This window comes from Gadus morhua, chromosome 9, assembly GCF_902167405.1.
Source record: "Gadus morhua chromosome 9, gadMor3.0, whole genome shotgun sequence".
Taxonomy (NCBI): Eukaryota; Metazoa; Chordata; class Actinopteri; order Gadiformes; family Gadidae; genus Gadus; species Gadus morhua.
This window is the reverse complement of record NC_044056.1, coordinates 14,854,192-14,874,660: the sequence shown is the minus strand read 5'-3', so window position 1 is coordinate 14,874,660 and position 20,469 is coordinate 14,854,192. Positions and strand designations below refer to the sequence as shown.

General features: G+C 46.0%; 2 protein-coding genes across 3 annotated transcripts in view; one reads left to right on the top strand and one right to left on the bottom strand.

Moving 5' to 3' along the window:
• The window catches only part of cracr2aa (calcium release activated channel regulator 2Aa), a 14,445-nt gene extending 12,744 nt beyond the window's left edge, over positions 1 to 1,701 (top strand). The window contains exons 17-18 of the mRNA XM_030367261.1: positions 109 to 185; positions 651 to 1,701. Of these exons, the coding sequence (XP_030223121.1) occupies positions 109 to 185; positions 651 to 738 (165 nt within the window). The 3' untranslated portion in view covers positions 739 to 1,701. The remainder of the gene's footprint in view (positions 1 to 108; positions 186 to 650) is intronic.
• LOC115551484 (protein arginine N-methyltransferase 8-B) lies at positions 1,414 to 20,469 on the bottom strand. 2 transcript variants are annotated; one of them, XM_030367267.1, is made up of 11 exons: positions 19,920 to 20,469; positions 19,337 to 19,754; positions 16,143 to 16,391; positions 15,340 to 15,495; positions 13,118 to 13,181; positions 11,842 to 11,984; positions 11,401 to 11,488; positions 10,217 to 10,332; positions 5,520 to 5,670; positions 3,729 to 3,850; positions 1,414 to 2,995 (listed from the first exon to the last, which is right to left on the bottom strand). In XM_030367267.1, exons 2-11 carry the CDS (start codon positions 19,403 to 19,405, stop codon positions 2,912 to 2,914), a joined length of 1,242 nt encoding a protein of 413 aa, XP_030223127.1. In that variant the 5' UTR covers positions 19,406 to 19,754; positions 19,920 to 20,469; the 3' UTR covers positions 1,414 to 2,911. The 2 variants fall into 2 exon arrangements, with proteins under 2 accessions (XP_030223127.1, XP_030223126.1); XM_030367266.1 differs by having other exon boundaries at positions 19,964 to 20,469.

The following is a 20,469-nucleotide window of genomic DNA, read 5'->3' as shown; positions in this document are numbered from 1 at the left end:
GCGACAAAAAACTGTTTGGTCGCATCCACAGCTTTCTGCATTCGGGCCTTTTCCTTGTTTGTGGATAATTACAGCCATCATGGTCGCTTGTTGTCTCTCTCCTTACAGGACGGCCAGTTCATTTTCTATGAATGCAGCGCATGCTCGGGACACAATGTGATGGAATCCATGGTGCATATGGCGAGGTGAGCATTGTCCCTTTGTAATGGAGAAACCACACAAAACGTTAACAAATATGTAATTATTCATTAATTTTCTCCCTACGAGAGGCACAAAGAACACCAGATTGAAATCAGTCTGTTGGTTTGGGAAACGGAACAGGGAGAATGAAAAGTGCTGCCAATTATATTGTGCCATTTGTGTTTCTCAATACGTGAGCTGGCTTTATATTTCTGTGCACAGCCCGTGCGCGACTTTTCTGATCATCACTTTAATGTGTACACAAGGGGGCAGTATAGGGCTTTCATCCCCAACAAACGTTCGTTAAACAAAAGTGTGAATCTGGAAAATGAATCATGCGACGCTCTGCAAAAAATACATTCATGTGAAAAACTTTTAACAAAATGTGGGCCTACTGCTGAAAAGCTGTTGGTGTATCTCACAACCCACGGAAAATACATTGTTTTGATTATGTCGAGTGCATTCACTAGGATACTGAAGGAACAAGAGGACAGAGCCAAGGAGAAGACGGTCCTTCTGGCGCACAGCCCCTCACAGAAGACGCGTGCGTGCTGCTGACCACACACGCATGCACACGCACACACGGTGAAGTCCGTCTCTGGATGTAGTAGACTTTGCATGAACTTTTAGACCGCAAACTCTGTTCTCCCACTCCCTTTACTGTCAGCTCACAGACCCAATGGTTCAGTCGCACATTCAAGAGCATATTTTAAAGATATTTTATTAAAAATATATATAAATGGTTACGTGTAAACAGTAAAAATAGATTAAAATTGTATTTTTGTAGTAGTGTTGTACATAACCCGATGTTATTACTGATGTTCTATTGTTGGATATGTTGTCAGTGTTATTTATCAAAGATCTTGTGCCAGTCATTGTATTGATTGTATTGGCCACCACACGTATTTATTTATCATCAATGTATCTTTAGCAGGCCCAAGATATGAATGATTAGAGGACTGATGGAAAGACCAAGGATGTACAATGGGTTTTACTGTTTGGCATTGGACTATTGTCACGCTGCACTTTGAAACGGTTAATAGCAGAAATCATAGTAACAATACAATCACTTTAATTTCATAGCACCTTTCATTACAATTCACAAAGTGCTTCACATTAACACATGGCAATGACAGTATAATGTAATGAAAGAATGGTGATCATAGGAAAACTGAATAACAAATATGGGCTTAACTGAGTGCCTCATTAACCTACTGTAGCGTCATCGTGTTCATGTGGAATCATTGTTTATTCATGTTAATTGTGGAATTTTGAACGGCTCATTCAACCAATTATCCTAATGTTTAAATTCCCCATTACATTCTTATAGCCTTCTGACTATGTGGCCATCGAGATTCACCAGCATTTCGCATCATTAGGGGAACTTGTTTTGTCTGCTTAATGCTTGAATGGCTCACGATTCAGACTTGTACTTCTAATCAGCGCAGGGTGTTCCCGACATGTTGTGAGGCACATAACCCTGACATTTGGTCTAAATAAAGTGTTGAGCGGGACAATGGGCAGATCTGTCCCAGAGGTCTTTATTGGTGAACTGGATCGATGTCTAGGTGATTTACTGGAGGAGGTAGCGTTCCAAGCACCACCTTGTTAAAGACCTTTCTGAGAGCAGGCAAACAACATCACCATCTTTGAAGATCAAGGATCAACACTCATGAGACCCCATTGGAACATGTCTCCACACGTATACATTTTTTTTAAGTTAACCAGCCAAAACACTCCAATCCTGACTCAATTATGAATGCAACTAATTAGATATGTAAGCAAAATAGACACCCATTGCTGGCTGTTAAATCCTCTCAGAAAGGACCCGTTGGATGCATTTGAGAACAGTGCAAAATTCTGGCCAAACCCTTGGCTGACCCGCAGTATTGTGCAATATAGTGATACCAGATAAATGATACCAATAGTTCAAAGGTCCGTCTATAGGACTGGAAACAAAACGTCCGGAAAAAAAGTCAAGGCATTTAAAATATGTACGCTATCAGAATCGATTGCAGAGTGAGTAGAACACCGTGTTCGGAGTGCTGTCACAGCAGTGAGCTCCCATCTTATCATAAAGCACACAGCACTGAAACAAGGACTCACGGCAGAGACACGTCAACTGTTACATGTACCACACACACACACACACACACACACACACACACACACACACACACAACACACACACACACACACACACACACACACACACATATACCATTCACTCACGTGGTGAAGTGCTGCAATTTCCCCGTATTTCAAGCAAATGGATTTAAATTGAAGGGTTTCTCTAACAAAGCGCTTCACGAATGTATCAACACTTCAGGATGTTGAATGTTATGTTTAAATGGACAGTCAAAACAGACGGTCAACTAGCGGCTACATCACTCACATCTTACACATCAACAACCATCAACATGTATTGTAATGCAACGAGAATGGAAAACATTCAAAGATTCAAGAGGTGTTAACATTCAGAGTTGTCTCAAGTAACAGTCAGTTTGAAGAACCCCACACTTATTCCCTACAAGGTGACATGGCTGCTGACATGCCATGCCTTCGCTGAAGCATTTATTATATTTTTGACCTGGACTAATCTCCTAGCACCTTCCTTAGTTTTGACCGTATCCCTTTTGTGCTTCTGGTCCGAAGGGGCAGGCGCGCCCCTCTTCTCCCTTGGTGTGTTGTTTGGGGCTGACACCTGACAACATCCTCCCGTACGCCCATCCTAGCGCATCTTGTAGTCGTGGGATATGGCTGCCTCACACAGCTGGCCTTTAAAATCCAGCTCAAAGGTGAAGTCCAAGTCACGCTGCATTGCCAGAGAGAGAAGCAGAGATGGGTGGTGGGAGAGGAGAGAGAGAGAGAGAGAGAGAGAGAGAGAGAGAGAAAGAAGAGGAGTAAAAGTGAATGATGGAATAATAGACAGGTTGAAAGAGAATAGGTGAAGAGGGAGGGGGATGGAAGAGAGCAAGAGACAGATGAACCCATTTTGACCGAAACAAGATGAAAGATGAGAGGTCATAATTCATTTAGCTAGGCTTCACTGAGCAGGGGGTCAACTTGTGGCCAAGAGCACAACATACTTACTCTGAATAAAATACACAGGGTGCATGTGTGTGTGTGTGTGTGTGTGTGTTTGTGTGTGTGTGTGTGTGCGAGTGTGCATGCATGCCTGCGTTTGTGTGTTGCGTGTGCGAAAGGTGCTGGGGATGGTCTGTTGAAACATGAGCAGCTCGGTTGGCCTGAAGGGTTAGAGGTCACGGAGCGACCAGCTCAGCGGAGGAATGTGTTTGTCTGCAGTGATAACACTAACACACATGCTCACTGGTGTTGAAAGCACAGGAAAGTCGTTCCCTCAGTAAGATGCATCGATCGGAAAAAGTCTTCGTGCTGCATTTATCCAAACCCGAAAGGATCCTACGAGATATCCTCATTTTAACTCCGTTATGCACCACACCTGCACAGTCACGTGCACACATTCGTATTCACAAGGATGCGCGTTGTACGCATTATGCACACATTGCAGAACCCCACTCACGTACATTATTCTTCTCGTTGGGCTGCAGAGCGATGCTGCCGGTGATCTCCTCCCCCCTCCTGACGGTCAGGTAATCCTCCAGGTAGAACACCGTCTGTTTCCAGTGGGTGTACGGAGCGTCTGGAGCTGGGACAGATGAGACACCACCAGCACTCGGTTGGCACGGCTGTTCAGTCCTGACCAGGTCTCCACAGCCTTGTGGTTTGGGGTTATCGGCAGCAAAAAACAACATCCCATGTCCGTGTGTGTGAGCGTGTGCGAGTGTGTGTGTGTGTGTGTGTGTGTGTGTTTGTGGGTCTTCTGGCTGCCAACAGCTGACAGCCTGAAGAGCCGATACACAAACGAGTTTCCAACTTCCTGAACATCCGCTGATTACCCGTGAGGTCGATTCTACTGACAATTGACTTTCTATCCCGAGGCCACTATCTCCCCCCCCATCTCTTACCGCATGCCTCCTTTGTGAGCCGCTGACACTGTCTGCTAGTCGTCAGCATCACGGCTGCTGCGGCTGCTGCTAGCGTTAGCCCTGGCCCTGTTAGTGTGTGGCCGGGCGTGGAGATGTTGACGGCTCCGCTCTGCTTTGCAATGCTAATTGAATAGGCGAGATTGTATATTGTGTTGTTCTCCTGAGCGGGAGGGAATTATAATCTCTGGTGGGTCACACATATACATTTGCTACACGCACACACACCCGCCCACAGACAGACACACAGACCCACAGACAGAGAGACAGAGAGACAGAGAGACAGAGACAAACATAGACGGAGACCAACACACAGACAGAGACCCACACACACACACACACACACACACACACACACACACACACACACACACACACACACACACACAGATAAACACATCCAAGAGACAAACACACCCACACACCAAGACACAAACTAACCAAATCAGAAAGTTTGAATCCCTTCGTTCTCCCAACTGTATTCTAAAGTCAGTTAAGCGTTTGGCATTGACGGGGGGGGAAAAAACGCTGAGGAAGCAGTTTTTTTAGGCTAGCGATATAGTGTCAGTCAACATATTTCATGGTTGTCTTGTTGGGCACTAAATTACTAATACATCAACAATGCAATAATAAATCAAACATGGAAGTACTTATTACGCTAACTATAAGGGTGATGACTGAGTTATTCTTCAATACCTTATTCATCCGCTAGAGGTCAGTCATAGTCCGCATAGCATTTAAAAAAAATACACAACCCGCTGTTCATTAAAAAAAAACACCCCCGGTTCTTTGGTGACATTTTGTTCTCTGGTCAAGGGGCTTTTAATCAGGAACCTCATTTAAAAGAGACCCTTTATAAATGAAACTCCTTCTGGGCCTTGTGGAAGGATGGCAGAGATCAGAGTGCTGCAACCTGCCTGAGCACATGAGGGCCTTCAGGAGTTGCCGGTCCCTCTAGTCTAACTACACTCTTCCACAAGGGCTAATTATAAAGACTGCCCCTGGTCAGACAAGGCTGCACAGTAAGAAGAGTGCTGTACTCTGCAGATAACGCAGTGCTTAACTGTTTGAGAGTGGATAGGGGCTCCTCTGAAACCTCCATCTGTTCTGAGAAGAGAGAAAAACGACTCACCCACTTTAGTGATTTTTAAGAAAGGAACTAAGTCCCTTCCATCTTTATATTCCTGTGTGTGTGTGTGTGTGTGTGTGTGTGTGTGTGTGTGTGTGTGTGTGTGTGTGTGTGTGTGTGTGTGTGTGTGTGTGTGTGTGTACACCATCACCAGAGTGTTCGGCTCCCTCCCCCCCCCCCACCCCGTGTTCCTACAGTCCTACCGGTTGAGAAGCCGGTCTTCTTGTGACACTTGGTGAACTCTATGTTGAAGTAGGTGACCAGGGCGTGGACGTAGTCGTTCCTCTGGATCTGCAGGCAGAAGGCCGAGGTGAAGGACAGGTCCTCGGCCTTCACCGTGTAGATGTCCACCTCCTGCACACAAATAGATCCAACGTCAGCAGGACACTCCACACCTCGGGCGATCCCGCCCCTTCAAACACCACAGAGCTGATCCCTGTACATGTTCCCGTTGTGACAGCTCCTGGCACCTCCTGATTGGCAGGCTGCCAGGAGCTGATTGCTGATCGTCGACACCCATGCTGGCTGCCCTCCTGCAGCTATAAAAGCTGCAGGAGTCAGCCACTTGGGTCTCTCTCTCTTGACGAATGGTTTGTTTTGGTTTTGGTATTGGTTTTGGTATTGGTTTGGGTTAGTTAGGTTGAGTTATTGCTGCTTTACACACACCATACACTCATCCACTCACACAGACACTGCACCCGTTACTGACTACTGACATTCACGCATCATTTATTAGGTTAATCTTGAATTGGTTTAAATAGATCATAATTTGGTAAAACTACCGGTCTTGCGTGGTCTCCTCCTTTGTCCTTCCCTTGAGCCGGGGTGTGACATGGGTAGTAGTTGGTTTGGGAGCAGGTTCATAGTGGGTAATGCGGCTCATGCTAGGCTAACAGAGTTGATTTGTCTGGTGAGCTCATGTCTGAGTTTGAACTTTCCCTGGTAGGCTTTAGTTGCGTTTCCCCTTTGGGTTACGTGAATTTTTTTTCTTTGGTTGTTTTTCCCTTTTTGTAGTGCTGTGGGGCGTGGTTAGTGTCAATTGTTCAATGTCAATTGTCTCGGGGGCACATCCGAAGGATATTGGGGGTTGCCTGCTTGCAGGTCGCCTTTCAAACCGGCTGGTTTACAGTGCGTAAATACCCACCACAAGCTGCATGAACATTAGGGTCAAGATTATTCAGGGTTGGATAGGCAGTTAGGGGGGAAGTTCTTATTCTAGTGCTTCTGATGAAGGTAAGGGTTTACCAAGTACGATGGTTAAACCAGGGGGGAGTCTCACCCTTGAACAACAGAAGGAGTTGCTGCAGTTGCAGTTAAAACAGCAGTAAGAGTTGGTTGGTATGGAGATGAGTTGGTTGGTATGGTGATAAGTTGGTTGGTATGGTAAGAGTTGGTTGGTATGGAGATGAGTTGGTTGGTATGGAGATGAGTTGGTTGGTATGGTAAAGAGGTGGTTGGTATGGTAAAGAGGTGGTTGGTATGGTAAAGAGGTGGTTGGTATGGTAAAGAGGTGGTTGTTTGTAAAGGGGATAAGGTGGTAGCTTTGTTGCCGGTTTTGAGTAGTCCCTTTCAGGCTAAATTCAGTGGCCCGTAGTCCGTTGGTTCTTAGTTCGTAGTCCGTAGGTTCCTAGGTCGTTTTTATGGAGGGGGGTGTGACAGCTCCTGGCACCTCCTGATTGGCAGGCTGCCAGGAGCTGATTGCTGATCGTCGACACCCATGCTGGCTGCCCTCCTGCAGCTATAAAAGCTGCAGGAGTCAGCCACTTGGGTCTCTCTCTCTTGACGAATGGTTTGTTTTGGTTTTGGTATTGGTTTTGGTATTGGTTTGGGTTAGTTAGGTTGAGTTATTGCTGCTTTACACACACCATACACTCATCCACTCACACAGACACTGCACCCGTTACTGACTACTGACATTCACGCATCATTTATTAGGTTAATCTTGAATTGGTTTAAATAGATCATAATTTGGTAAAACTACCGGTCTTGCGTGGTCTCCTCCTTTGTCCTTCCCTTGAGCCGGGGTGTGACACCGTCCACGGTGTGAAACGCCATTAAGAACACCAGAGCAAAAGGGCATTGATCTGATTTTTCATCGATTTATTCATGGTCAGACCCACATAAACCCTTTTCTTTTTCTCACGCTACCTGCCTTCTCCATGCGTGCGAACTTCACACCTCCAGCGGCTTATTGCCATCATATTCCTCCCCTTACTCTGAAGGAAAACACTGTGGACGGGGGACGGGGGGGACGGGGGAGGAGAGCAGGAACCTGGATGGGTAATGAGCCCCATATGAAACACTAAAAGCCCCGAGTGCAGGAACCACATGAAACAGCCCGAACCTTGCAACTCACAGCCAACTAAAGGCCAAAGCCAAGGCGAGGAAGAGGTGCGGAGGAGTCACTGGGGGGCTTCCAAGACATGAGAATCAAAGTATTCTATTCTCCGGTTTTGAAGGTAATGGTCAAACTTCATCCCTGTTTCTTTATAGTTTTATCCGTGTGTATGTATTTTATATTTCAACGTCTGGTTTCGATCCCCTAACCATTTGTGTCCGAGGGCGTCCCGGATGAAATTACCCTGGCGACGCCTGCGGTTGCCGGGGTCATTCCACCCTGACAGCACGCAGGGTAAACACATTTGGGTTTGTAGCACTATCACACGCTGTTATCTATTCAGCGCTCCGGGCGTGATGGGATGCCGCTGACGGATGACATATTTACCGGAGGGGAAACATTTTGCCCATGTTTGTTGGGTAATAAAAATGTAAAATGATGCGCCCGTCAGAATCTTCACATAAAAGCTGCTTTCCATAAAGCCCACACCTCGCAAATCACAATCCAGCTGCAACCATATAATGCTATTTATTTGAAAACTTTCAAATTGGAAACTAAGTAAGTTTCAAAGTTTGGTTGCCGCCTCGGCTGAAAGGTGAACGACAAAAACAGACTCCACCTCAATCAACCCAGACAAAATCACTCTCAGACAGCCAATCCTCCAGTCATTCTCTTCGCCTGTTTCCCCAGAAAGGGGGCAGCCTTTGAAAGGATCGGGGTACAATGGAGCTTGCCATTTGTCCTAAAGGCGGCAAATTGATCAAGGCATGCATGATTGCATGCAGCGGGTGGTCTCGCTATTGGTGGGTATAGATTTTGAAGGAAAATTAAGTAAGGGTAATAAATGAAGGTCAATGAAGGCCTCACAAGAAGCACAATAACAACAAAACAACGTCTAGACGGGTGGCATTGATATGCATCGTTAGTAAGCCCTGCTTCAGTGGTATTAGTGCAGCTAAGGTCACGGACAGAGCAGCAGGGAGCGTGTGGCACGATCATCATGTTACACGGGACACACTGTTCCTCGTCCTTTGTTTAGTCATGCCTGATGAAACCGTGTTGAAATGTTGTTGCTTGTGTTGTAGTGACATTCAGGTTCAGACTCGAACCACATGCGCCGTTGCAGTCTCAGTAGGATGCTGAATGCTGTCCTAATGCAGCAGGTATTTTTGTTTGAGGGGAACATGACGTCTTATTTTGAGAGAGAACATCTTGTGTGTCAAGAGAGCCATGTAGCTCCTCTCCTTGCTTCTATCGCAGCCAACGATTTGTCAAAATTGAGTTTCCTCTGTGAATAGTCATAATAGCTGGAGTGAGAACATGTCCTGATTCACAGTGGGTTCAAATGAGTATTGCTTTTATCATAGTTCACCACAGGCAGTGGGGCCTTGATGAAACCAGGTGAATGGAATCATAGTATGGGTGATTAAGAAATGAGAGAGAGGTCATTAAAGGGGAATCCAAATATCACTTGTACAGTGGTTGAATTAGACTCCCTCTTTAGGTTAAACCCGCACTAAAGACCTTTTTCACCGAGGCCTAATTGTGAGATAGCCTAAAAACAGCTCTTTCTATGAACTAGGGCACAGGGAATAGACTGAGGCCCCGTCCACACGGAGCCCAAACGGGCAAACACGATCAAGTTTCGTATTTTGCGGTTCAGGAATATCTCTGTAAAGACGGATTCATTGTGAAACCGCATTGAGCTGTAGAAACGCTCTACTAAATATTCAAGCCGCTGGTTCTCCCAAGAAAAAAGTGGAGCGCATCAAGCCTGCGCGCATTAAGGCTGCTCGCTGTATGCAAACATTCAGTCAAGAGGAGATTCACCTTTTAAACGGAGCAGAAATACTTGTTAATGCAGTTAGTGATTCAATTTATCAAGGGGCTGTATAAAATAAAAGAAATTATAAAAAATTAGACGCAACTCTGACGTCGCCCAGCTGGTGGGGGTGCAATGACGTCATCGTTTGCGTTTCAGGCGTCCACACGAATCCTAGCATGAAACCGCAGAGGTCCGGATATATTTGAAACCACCCTGGGACATGGTTTCAGAAATGTGCGGTTTCGGGCACCGGATCCGCCGGCTCCGTCTGTACGGTCAGCCGAAATGCACAAGACTTATGCGGTTCACCAAAAAATCGGCTCTGTGTGGACGGGGCCTAAACTAGAGAAGATCACACTAATTGACTGTGGAACATGTGCCCTGGTAGTACATATAATGAGCCAAACCATAATTAGTCTCACGAGCAACACCTGTGTTTGTCCTACGCTGACACTGCTGTGAAAAAGGTCTATCTCATGCATAATCTCTGATTGGCTGACAACGTTCTTAATTAGTCGCCTGCTAATTAAGCGTCGATGCGACACACCTTTTTTAAACCTGAGAGCATTTTTTAGTGGCGGTGCCAAGGGCTCAAGCTCTCCTTTAAAGACAATGTCAGAGTATTAGATTCAAGAAACGTAGTTGGCATTATGCAGCTGTGGGAGAAAACAACCCAGTGAAATTAAGAAAAAAAACACAAAACAACAAAATTATGACACGGAAATGGTGGTGCTCACCTTGACCAGGCAGGAGTTGGTCACCACCTGTTTGCTGTCCACGATGTCCACCAGAGGCTCCCTCATGGCCACGTTGCGTATGCACGTCATGTCGAACCCGTACACGTTCTCCCACCCTGTTTAAAAGACGGCGTTGAGATTTTCAAACCTCTCGGACTCTCGAGGTGAATTCAGGTTAAGAGAGTGTACGACAGTGTGTTTGATTGTTTGATTTTTCCAGGACTGCAGCTGCATGATTGTGCAGTTCTAGGATCAGACACCCTGTCAAAGTCACGGTAAGTCACATCTCATTACACCTCAGATGCAGAGGCTCTGCCGTCTTTGAACCCCCCCCCCCCCCCCCCCCCCCTAACCCCCCCATCTCGCTCCGAAGCGATCCCTATTCATGGGCGCTGCATTATTCATGGGCGCTCCTCGAGGTACGGTCGGTGTGGGGTAAGCATTCCTAGTGTCACCCGTCAGGATGGCGGTGCAGGAACGTACAGAGGCTGAAGGTGTTGAAGAGGTCACTACCCCCTGCCGCCTCCCCCCTCCCCCAGGTGAGGGGAGGTATAATGTGTTGTCTGTGCCACTAAGGCAATGTCCTGCTCAGACGGTCACAAATGACTACAGGACATTTCAGGAGGCTGCTCAGACCTCTGTCTGTAGGGACCAGAGGGACAAGCCCCCAAGTCTCCAACACCCATTCAATCCAACCCTTTATACTCACACTTTTACCCAGATTCACATTTAATTATAACAGGAAAAATATAACAGGTTTTGGCAAGTGTTTTGCGATTCTCTCTGAAAATCCCTGTTTGATTGCATTGCAGTACTTCATCAGCAAGATTTGGTGGTGGGAACCACAGATAAGAAAATAAGTGGTCTGTGGCCAATTCTCTGTTTGCAGTAACAAGGTCTGAAGCCCAGCCCTTGGCCCTTACTGAGAGTGTGAAAAGCCTGTTGACTTAAGCTATTGACCGTAGCCTCCAGTGATGTACCTGTGAAAATGTGTGTGTGTGTGTACGTGTATGTGCTTGTTTGTTGTTTGTTGGTTAGCAAAGGTGTTATAGTGTGTGTGTGTGTGAGAGAGAGAGAGAGAGAGAGAGAGAGAGAGAGAGAGAGAGAGAGAGAGAGAGAGAGAGAGAGAAAGAGAGAGAGAGAGAGAGAGAGAGAGAGAGAGAGAGAGAGAGAGAGAGACTTACAGTGTATTTTGAAGTCTTTATACTGCCTGTCCTCTATGGCTACCACATAGAGTGCAGCCCGGTCAGGGAACATTAATCCTCCTGGTTTCTGTGTGACGAATGAAGAGCACATAGAAGCCATCAATTACCCCTGGAAAGTAAAGGTCTTCATTCCACCTAAGACGCCATCTCATTTCACAGCCGCTGCCTGGGACACTTAGCTTGAGGTTTTGAATATAAATGGCCGTTAAGCTACTTGCAGATTTCCATCATACTTTGTTTATGTGATCATGTGGCAGTTCTATCGTCTTGTTTCTTTTGCAGATTTAGCTACATTTCCATGAAGTGCTTTGACTGAATGAATGGCCCGCAAATGTTCAAGGTATAAGCCAGACAGACAGTCAGACAGACAGACAGACAGATAGCCAGGCAGACCGACAGACACAGAGAGAGAGACTTTACCAGCCACTTGTCCCTGGCGAAGATGACGGTGTTGAGCATAGACTCGTAGAAGAGGCAGTAGCCCATCCACTCTGAGATGATGATGTCCACCTTCTCAACGGGTAACTCCACCTCCTCCACCTTGCCTCGGAAGATGGTGATCACTGACGAAGCATAAACGTTGAGAGAACTTTTCCATGCCCATACCTTGCTCATACCCTTTCAAAAAAACACGGCTTATCCACATTGATGCCATAATGGTACTCTACAAGAGGTGCGTATGTGTGTGCGTGAGTGTGTATTTTCTGCGCGTTTTCGTGTGGGTGTAGTATATGCATACACGTATTCTGTGATTGGAACAAATCGGCCTGTGCAGCAGATGCATATACATCCCAGCAGCCCTTCCTATTCCTCTAGAGCCAAGCAGCAGACCCACGCCTGGCTTCAGTCTGCCTGTCAGCCTGCCCCCTTGATCCCTGCTCTGAATAGTTTGCCCTGATTCCCCCCAGTTTTGTCCAAATGACTTATGAACCCTGTCACACTAACCAGAAATTGCTTCCCGGCATATTCTTAGGCCTTGATGTGCTGGGAAAGGCTCGCTGAGCGGGGGGAAAGGCAATGTGTCTATTAGGCGCGGGTCTGGAGTGTACAGGTGCACACTTTGCTGACACTCTGTTTATTTATAGACTCATTATTCAGAAGACGCGCCACCGCCAGGTTAGTTTGACAGCATGAATCCGATAATTTCGTGTTGTTGCAGGGAAAGCGATGTCATAATGTTTCTGTCAATGTCTATTTGGGTTACAAGCCAATATACTTGTTAAAAACAAAAACGATATTAGCAAGACATTAAGCAGGGACGAATCGACCGGGTGAAAAAAGAGAGCTGTATCTCATTCCGCATGTTACGTAAGCTTGGCTAGGGAAACACCCTCACACTTACAGGCTCTCGCACACATTTGTCATTGGGTTCATACATCTGTAGTCAGAGGTGACCACGTGTCCCCATCACACATATATCTGTCTTTTCTCTCTATTGACAGGGAAAAAAAGAGATGAAACTCATGACGTATGTTAGGTAAGCATTGCTAGGGCATCGCACACACACACACATACAGGCTCTCACACACACTTGTCATCGGGTCATACATCTGTAGTCAGCGGTGACCATATGCCCCCCTTCCCCCTCACCCCAGACCCAATACTGTGGGGACGAACTTGCACTGTGAAATGGCTTGTGAAATCTGCAGAGGCAGTGGCCCCTGCCGAGGAAATGGCCCCCCATTGAAGATCTTACCGCTGTCCAGGTGGTTGGACTTGATGATCCTCTCAGAATACTCTGATATGCTGGAACACTCAATCTGGGGGGGATGGGGGAGAGAGAGAGAGAGAGAGAGAGAGAGAGAGAGAGAGAGAGAGAGAGAGAGAGAGAGAGAGAGAGAGAGAGAGAGAGGTCATGCTGATGCAAGGTAGAAGCCTCGTAAAAGCCAAAGACTAAAATAAAAGAGACATAAAAACTGAGTTTTCTGCAGCAGACTGGCGAGTCCTGAGGCCAACAACAGGCTATTGTCCCCATTCAGCCCAGGTAATGAAGTGAGCAGAATCACCAGACGACACCTGCTGAGTCTCAAACCTCTACCTCCTTCAAATGACCTTCAAGAAATTCCTTCTTTCATGCCTTACTTCCTTATTATTTGTTTCCATTGCTTCATTCCTTGCAATTTCCTTTTTTCATTGCAGGTGTTTGTTTGTTGTCTTTCTTTCTTTCTTTCTTCCTTTCTTTCTTTCTTTCTTTCTTTCTTTCTTTCTTTCTTTCTTTCTTTCTTTCTTTCTTTCTTTCTTTCTTTCTTTCTTTCTTTCTCTCTTTCTTTCCTTACAGTCACAACTACCCGGGGGAAAACATGTTGCACACTCGTTTCAGATCCCTACAGCTCTGCAAGCTGCTCGATTTCCATTTTTGGGTCAGCCCCGACTCCGATTGCAGTGTCCTTGATTCTCAGCAGGAGAACCCATTAAAAGAGACCCATTTTCCAAGAGAAACAATCCAGGGACTGATTCCAGGGAACAACAAAATATTTGCAGACAGGTTTGGGAAGGTGTGCGGGTAAATTCCTCAACAGTGGTGTTGTGTTTTTCATATTCAGTTTAGACATATACGATGCTCAAGACTGCACGCTGAAGCATGACTTTAGCCTGGCTGTGACGATGGCCTGGGAAGATCGGCCTAAGCCTACGCATGCGTCTAGATGCAGAACCCTATCCAGTAAAATGTGGACACTGCCTATTGGCTGTTGTCTCTGTCTATCATGGCCAACAGCCATGCTGCTTTGTGCGTACCTATGTCGAGTGGTCACCTGAGTCTGTGAGCATTTATTGGAAATGCGTATGTTTAGTCTCAATGTTTTGCATGAGAGCTATGGGACACAGTCCAAGCTCGATTGAATAAAAACAATCATGTCATATTCGATTCGCATTTGATCCAAGTGACAACATTTTCTTTTGTAATTCTAGAGTAATGAAATTTCTAGAGTCATTTCTTTTTTTGGCAATCTCCCATGTAAATGATTCAGGCGAGGAGGTAGTGACGCTGCAGAGCTCCATACAAGCACTCAGGATGGGTGCATCAGGCCCGGTAGCACTCTCTCTCTCCACGCCTCAGCAGAGCTGCTCACCAAGCCGACGTCATTGTGTGAAAGACTGCCACAACACAAAAGGCATGGCTCTTCATGTATGGAATTGATGTTTGAAAACGGGACGTATATACCGAGAGGGACAAGGATGTTGAAGAATAACGAGGGAAACGAGAGCTGCAGAAAGAGCTGTCATAGCAAAGGCACGGGGCATTGATTTTGTCTATTAAACACAAACATTTCAACACGTCCTCTGGGTGTCTGTGCGGTTATCTCAAGACCCTTGTGTGTCCATCCATCAAGTGTACTTTGGATACCATTTGATGGACAGCTCTGCTTTCTACTCACTCACCACGCCTGAGAAGTGGCAGCTAGGAGAGATCTCAGAATGTCAATCAGTGCGAGAGGGAGGGAGAGACGGTTCAATAAGTCATACCGAGTTAGATGAACAGCAGAAACACAATGACTCATCGATGTGCTAATGAAAACCGATTGAGTGTGCGCGGCTCATGCTGACGCGTGCACAACTTTGCAACAACGTGCTTTTCTGCTCTCTGTGAATCTGTGTCTCACTTGCTTACCCTCTCTCTCTCTAACACACACACATGCTCTCTCTGTCTGTGTCAGTCAGTCGGTTAATCGGTCAGTCAATAAGTCAGTCAGTCAATGTCTCGCTTAATCCCCCACTCTCACACACACACACACACACATACACACAGATGCTCTTTTTTTCTGTGTGTCCCTCAGTCAGTTAATCAGTCAGTCAGTGTGTCAATCACTCACTCACTCACTCACTCACTAACACACACAAACTGTGATGCACTCTGCTGCTCAGCAGAGTGTATCCTGCGAGGGGATCCTGATGGCTGAGTGTGACGGCGCCTCTCACCCCGTACACGTGCTTGGCTCCGGCCTTGGCCGCGAACATGGAGAGGATCCCCGTCCCGCTGCCCACATCCAGCACCACCTTGTCCTTGAAGGCATGCTTGTTGTGGTACATGGAGTTCCTGTAGGCCAGGGTCCGGACCTCGTCCTTCAGCATTTCCTTATGGGAAAGGCAGGAGGACAGGGAACAATTGAGGTCAGGGGGAAGGACCATAAGGGTAGCATTCATTGTTGAGATAGAGTTGTCCTTATCTCTTAATGGTTGCCAGATGCTGGACCAAGGGTTTGGTGGTTTCACACATGTTTGTAGTTCAAGAGAAAAAATGTGGGGTCTGTTCAATCCCACTATACTCAGGCTAATTCTTTTCGATTCTACCTTATAAAAAGTTTGTTGCTGAATAAACTCTACAAATCTCAATTTCAGCTGTGTGTGTGTGTGTGTGTGTGTGTGTGTGTGTGTGTGTGTGTGTGTGTGTGTGTGTGTGTGTGTGTGTGTGTGTGTGTGTGTGTGTGTGTGTGTGAGTGTGTGTGTGTAATTGAGAAGCAAAAAGTACTTAAACCCTACTTGACCTACATGGTTAAAATAGAACAATCCTTATCTTACAGATCCCTCTTTAAAGTTGATAAAAGCAGACATTTCTTTGTTCCCCGCTCTCTCCTCTCTATCTATAGTTTCGATCTTTTCATTTCAGTGGAAATTCAAAGTTCCACTTTATTTAAGTCTGTGTGAAATAGTTAGCCACCAGTTGGTCGGGCACGACTCATCGCTGTTGCTACCAATAAATCCATCTGACATGTCCGCTGTACCTCATGGATGCCAAAGTGGGCGTAGGAGTCAAAGTAATAGTCTCTTGAGGTCATCTCTTCTGGGTTGAGGAGCTTGGCCATCTTCCCCCTACCAGGAGAGCTTGGCAGGCTGGCCCCATGGGGGCTGTGTGTGGAGTGGGACGGCCGTGCCCCCGGCTGGACGGAGGGCACCGGCCTGGGAAGAGGGCTTGGCTGGGTCGACCGGGACTGGATGATGCGGATTGGCTGCTGCGGCGGAGGCTGTGGTTGCTGCAGGACGGGGATCGGATAAAAGGGTTATGGGAAGAAGGAAACAAATTAAAAAGAAAAGGAAGAAATGCGACAAATGCATTAAAACGAAAGTCAGAAAGAAAGAAAGAAAGAAAGAAAGAAAGAAAGAAAGAAAGAAAAATATCAAAACACCTTAACTGCTGACAAGTGTCTGTTAAAAGTCAAGGCTCCTCTAACGTGGAGGGTAAAACATATTTCCTCCGGCGATGTTATGCGTCAGCAAGAGGAAATGAGACTTGTCATTCACCTCACACCGGTATATGGACGACGCCACTGGTGCCTCTCAGGCTTAATATCAATCAGTGTGAAGGACGCCTGAGGAGCAGCAACACAAATAAAGACCACGAAAGGGAGAACACAGAAAGAAAGTAGGAAGACTGCTAAAAAGCTGCCTAATGTTTAGACAGACATTGTCACATCTGTTCTCTCTGTCTGCAACCTTTGCATCGCCTCATTAACTGTAATTACAGCGCATACTTCTCATATTTTATTGTAGCAAGGGACGATGCTACAGGCCACCTAGGTTGCTGCCACCCTCGTCCTAGGTGGTCTTTACTGGGCTCCTCCGAATCAGAGACACAGGGTGTAGATGTTGAAACCAGTTTATGGCTGAGTTTTGATTACAATGGTACACAGAGCCGGCGATCCGTGCTGAGGTCTCCTGAGTGTGTGCGGTGATGGCTGGGTAAAAGGGGACATATTATACCACCAGGTGTGGGCGTGTCCTCCTAGATGTGTGCTGGATAGATCAGTCTACCAGCCTACCCAGTGGACTGTATCAAATGTTAGTCATCTATCCGTAATACATCTAGGTGGACAGGCCCACCTGCGATGTCTTAAGCTGCTCATTTTCAAAACGGCTTGTAAATGGCTAATCACACTCACACCTGGTGGTATAATATGTCCCCTAACCTGTGTGCATGATTGTCCAATGCCGCACATGTGTGAATTCCCACCCAGCTCCAGAGTCCAACAAGAATGTTTCCCCACTGCAACTTATATTTATCATTCTCCCTGCTTTTTCAATCAACCACAGGGGGCCAGTCCTTGATGCACCTGCAGGCAGGTAAACAAGAAAAGCACGCCGCCACACTTAAGCACACCCGAAGCCTTGAACAATCAGTAGCACAGGGGATAGAAGAGCTCCCTGTAGGATGAAGTGAGAACACAACCGTTTTTTCCCGGGTGTTTAGGTTATTAGCGGAGTGCAGCAGTGCTGCACTCAGTGCTTTTCTGCTCTCTCTTAACAAATCTCCATTCATACCTACAGCAGTTACAAAGGATATCAACCGGCAGACTTCCTCTTGAAGTAGCATCGATCATAAAAGAAGAAACAATTATTTCTTTCTTCTTTCATTTTCCTAAAACACACTCAAATCTAAAGTGATAACCCTGAATACATGCCTAAATGTTCACGGCCTGAGGCATATCTGTATGAAGACTTAACCCTAGGACAATAATGTAAAAGTATCCACATATTGGTAAAATAATTGGTTTGAATTATTACATGACGTATTCAAATAATCTCAGTCATGTATGCTTCCTTGAATATTGCAATTCATATGCAGTTCTTGCTTCTTTCACTCCAAAATTGAAAAAGACTTAACATGGTCAAAAGTCAGGAGAGAGAGAGAGAGAGAGAGAGAGAGAGAGAGAGAGAGAGAGAGAGAGAGAGAGAGAGAGAGAGAGAGAGAGAGAGGGGGGAACTGGATACAGGATGATTTATCAGGGCTGAGCAGCTGCAGCCAACGTAAGTGAGAGAAGTCAGGAAAACGAAGAGTGTGGCGAATGCCCTTCTGTCCGACCTGGGAGACGAGTACACACATTTCAGCTCCTATTCCTGACAGGAGAGGAATCCATTTAGTTTGTTGTTTTACCGCACAAGGACTGCTGTCTTGATGTGTTCTGTCTCTGTGTTTGGAATGCCATAGCCTAACCTTGACCATGCACGTGGTTATTTTGGACAATAGGAACATTTGTATTTTTTTTATATAAAATAAATATGCTTGCTATAATTATTACATTGAAGCTATTGATTTGGTATGATTTGCTCTTGCTATTATTACTTATGTCGCTGAAGGTTTTAGTTGAGTGGTTTTTGGCCATGTATATGGTAGCTACTATGCTGAGAGGACATCTATATTTCATTTGGAAAGCTTCTCTAAGTAACAGGTGGGATTAGAGAGAACCGCTGTAAATGTAGTGTGCTGCCAACATGGCGATTAGGAGGAAGGGGAAGCAGCCGGTGATGTCAACCTGTAATGCATCAGGAGCCTGTGCTGTGTAGCCTCAAACTGAAAGGCTGAAGTTGCGGTTGAGTGTCCAGGAATGTTGGAAGAAGGCTCAGTAGAAATACACAAGCTGTGCATGAACTTTTTTGCATGGACATATTTCTGTGCGGAACCAACTTTGCAATTGACGTGCATGCATGACGGCTGATTCCTCCTCAAGACAAGACTGCATCTTAAAAGCTGCTATTTGACATTGTCTGTTGCTCAAATTGGCTCTGTTTTGCTCGAAGCATCAACTCTCTGTAGCGTCTGGAGTGTGTAGCAACAGGAGTGCTGCAGTACCCTGGACAGCGCATGCTTTCTCGCTGCAGCGAATTCAGCATCAGATAGACACCCAACATAAACCCAGCTGTCCTTCCCCCTGCCCGGTTAATTTCACATTGTAACAACAGTTCAACGGGACAACGTCCACGAACTACAGCATTCAATCAGCCTCCGCCGTTTATTTGATCATGTCTGTGCTATCCGTTTAGGGGCATTTACTATTTCAATTCCCCACACTTTATTAATTATGAGATTGACTCGTATCGGCTCATTCGACTCATTACTCTCCAGAACCGTAAGAACAGTTATTAAGCTGGCACGTTTTTCTTTTCTTTTTTTAAATACATAAAGTGCATTTCTCCCACTCACCTCATTGCTGTCCGACTCCGCCATCTTCCTCCGGAGGAGCATGCAGCGGGAGGAGTGCTTCATTCCCATAAGAGCCAATTTACACGCTCCGCTCGATAGAAATAAAAATGGTTAAGCAGTGCCTTTCTTTTAGCTTTTACGTGTTCTAAACATGGAGGAAACGTTTCATGAAACGTGAGCTGAAGTCTAAAATCCACCTTTGAACTACACACAAAGTCCCCCCCAACCCCCTCCCAAAAAAATCACAACGGCTGCGAGGAAGTCATCGTGAGTTCACGGTTCAAAAGTTGTCCTGTAGCCTCGGAGGACATGGTGGCATCGTTGTCCTTTATCTCAGAGGACAGAATGTGACAGGCGTTGATGTCCGGCGCTGTTTCATAGCTTGCCCAAAGTGTGTGTAGCGATCCGAGGCGGTATTCTGTAGTAAGAAGAGAAGGAGATGTTTATATAGACTTTGATGGATTCTCGTGCAGCAACGTTGTTTCTATAAATAGCCCCGCGCTGTCATCGACTGTTAAAACCGCTATAGTGGTTTGGCCAACGGGTGAGCATGTCACGCATATTTAATTTCTCCGATACTTACAAATACGTTATGTTTGAAGGGTGTAGCGTTGCGGTAAATGTTACCATGATTGCTTTGCCGGTGACTGTCTTGCGTGTGGTTCCATCCCCTCCAGTTTGAGATCTTTGTGATGTGTCTCCTCGTTTTACGACAGTGGAGTGTATACAGAGTTAACGCCAGCTCCCAGAAAAAGTTGAACTTCCCACCTAACCGAGACGAGAGAATGTGGAATCTGTGTACAGGTTAGTGGCAAAGGACGAGCACCGGTAGAAATGGCAGCAGCACTCCTGACCGTCATAGAGGGCAATGCCTGCTCGATTCCTCTATGTTTTGTGTGGTCCCAGGCTATCTCCCGTTCTTTCTTTTTTTTTTTTTTACTTCTCCGAGCTGTCATGTTGAAGTCCTAATGCAATATCAGCCTATCGCGACCGTTGTTGTGTTGATAACTGAAGTAGACCTATGCAGGCTTTATACTGCCATGTCAATCTAGTTGCAATATGGGAATCCTTGCAAATAGAGATGCACGGATAAGACCTTGTCACTGATGTATTCCAAGTCCTAAAACTTCTCG

Excerpts from the sequence above, each read along its gene's own strand:
- LOC115551484 (XM_030367267.1), bottom strand. The coding sequence starts at position 19,405 with ATGGGAATGAAGCACTCCTCCCGCTGCATGCTCCTCCGGAGGAAGATG. Across the intron at positions 10,333-11,400 it reads TAAAGACTTCAAAATACACT|GGTGGGAGAACGTGTACGGG; the intron begins GTAAGTCTCTCT and ends TCTTTTAAACAG. Across the intron at positions 3,851-5,519 it reads GAAGACCGGCTTCTCAACCG|CTCCAGACGCTCCGTACACC; the intron begins GTAGGACTGTAG and ends CATCTGTCCCAG.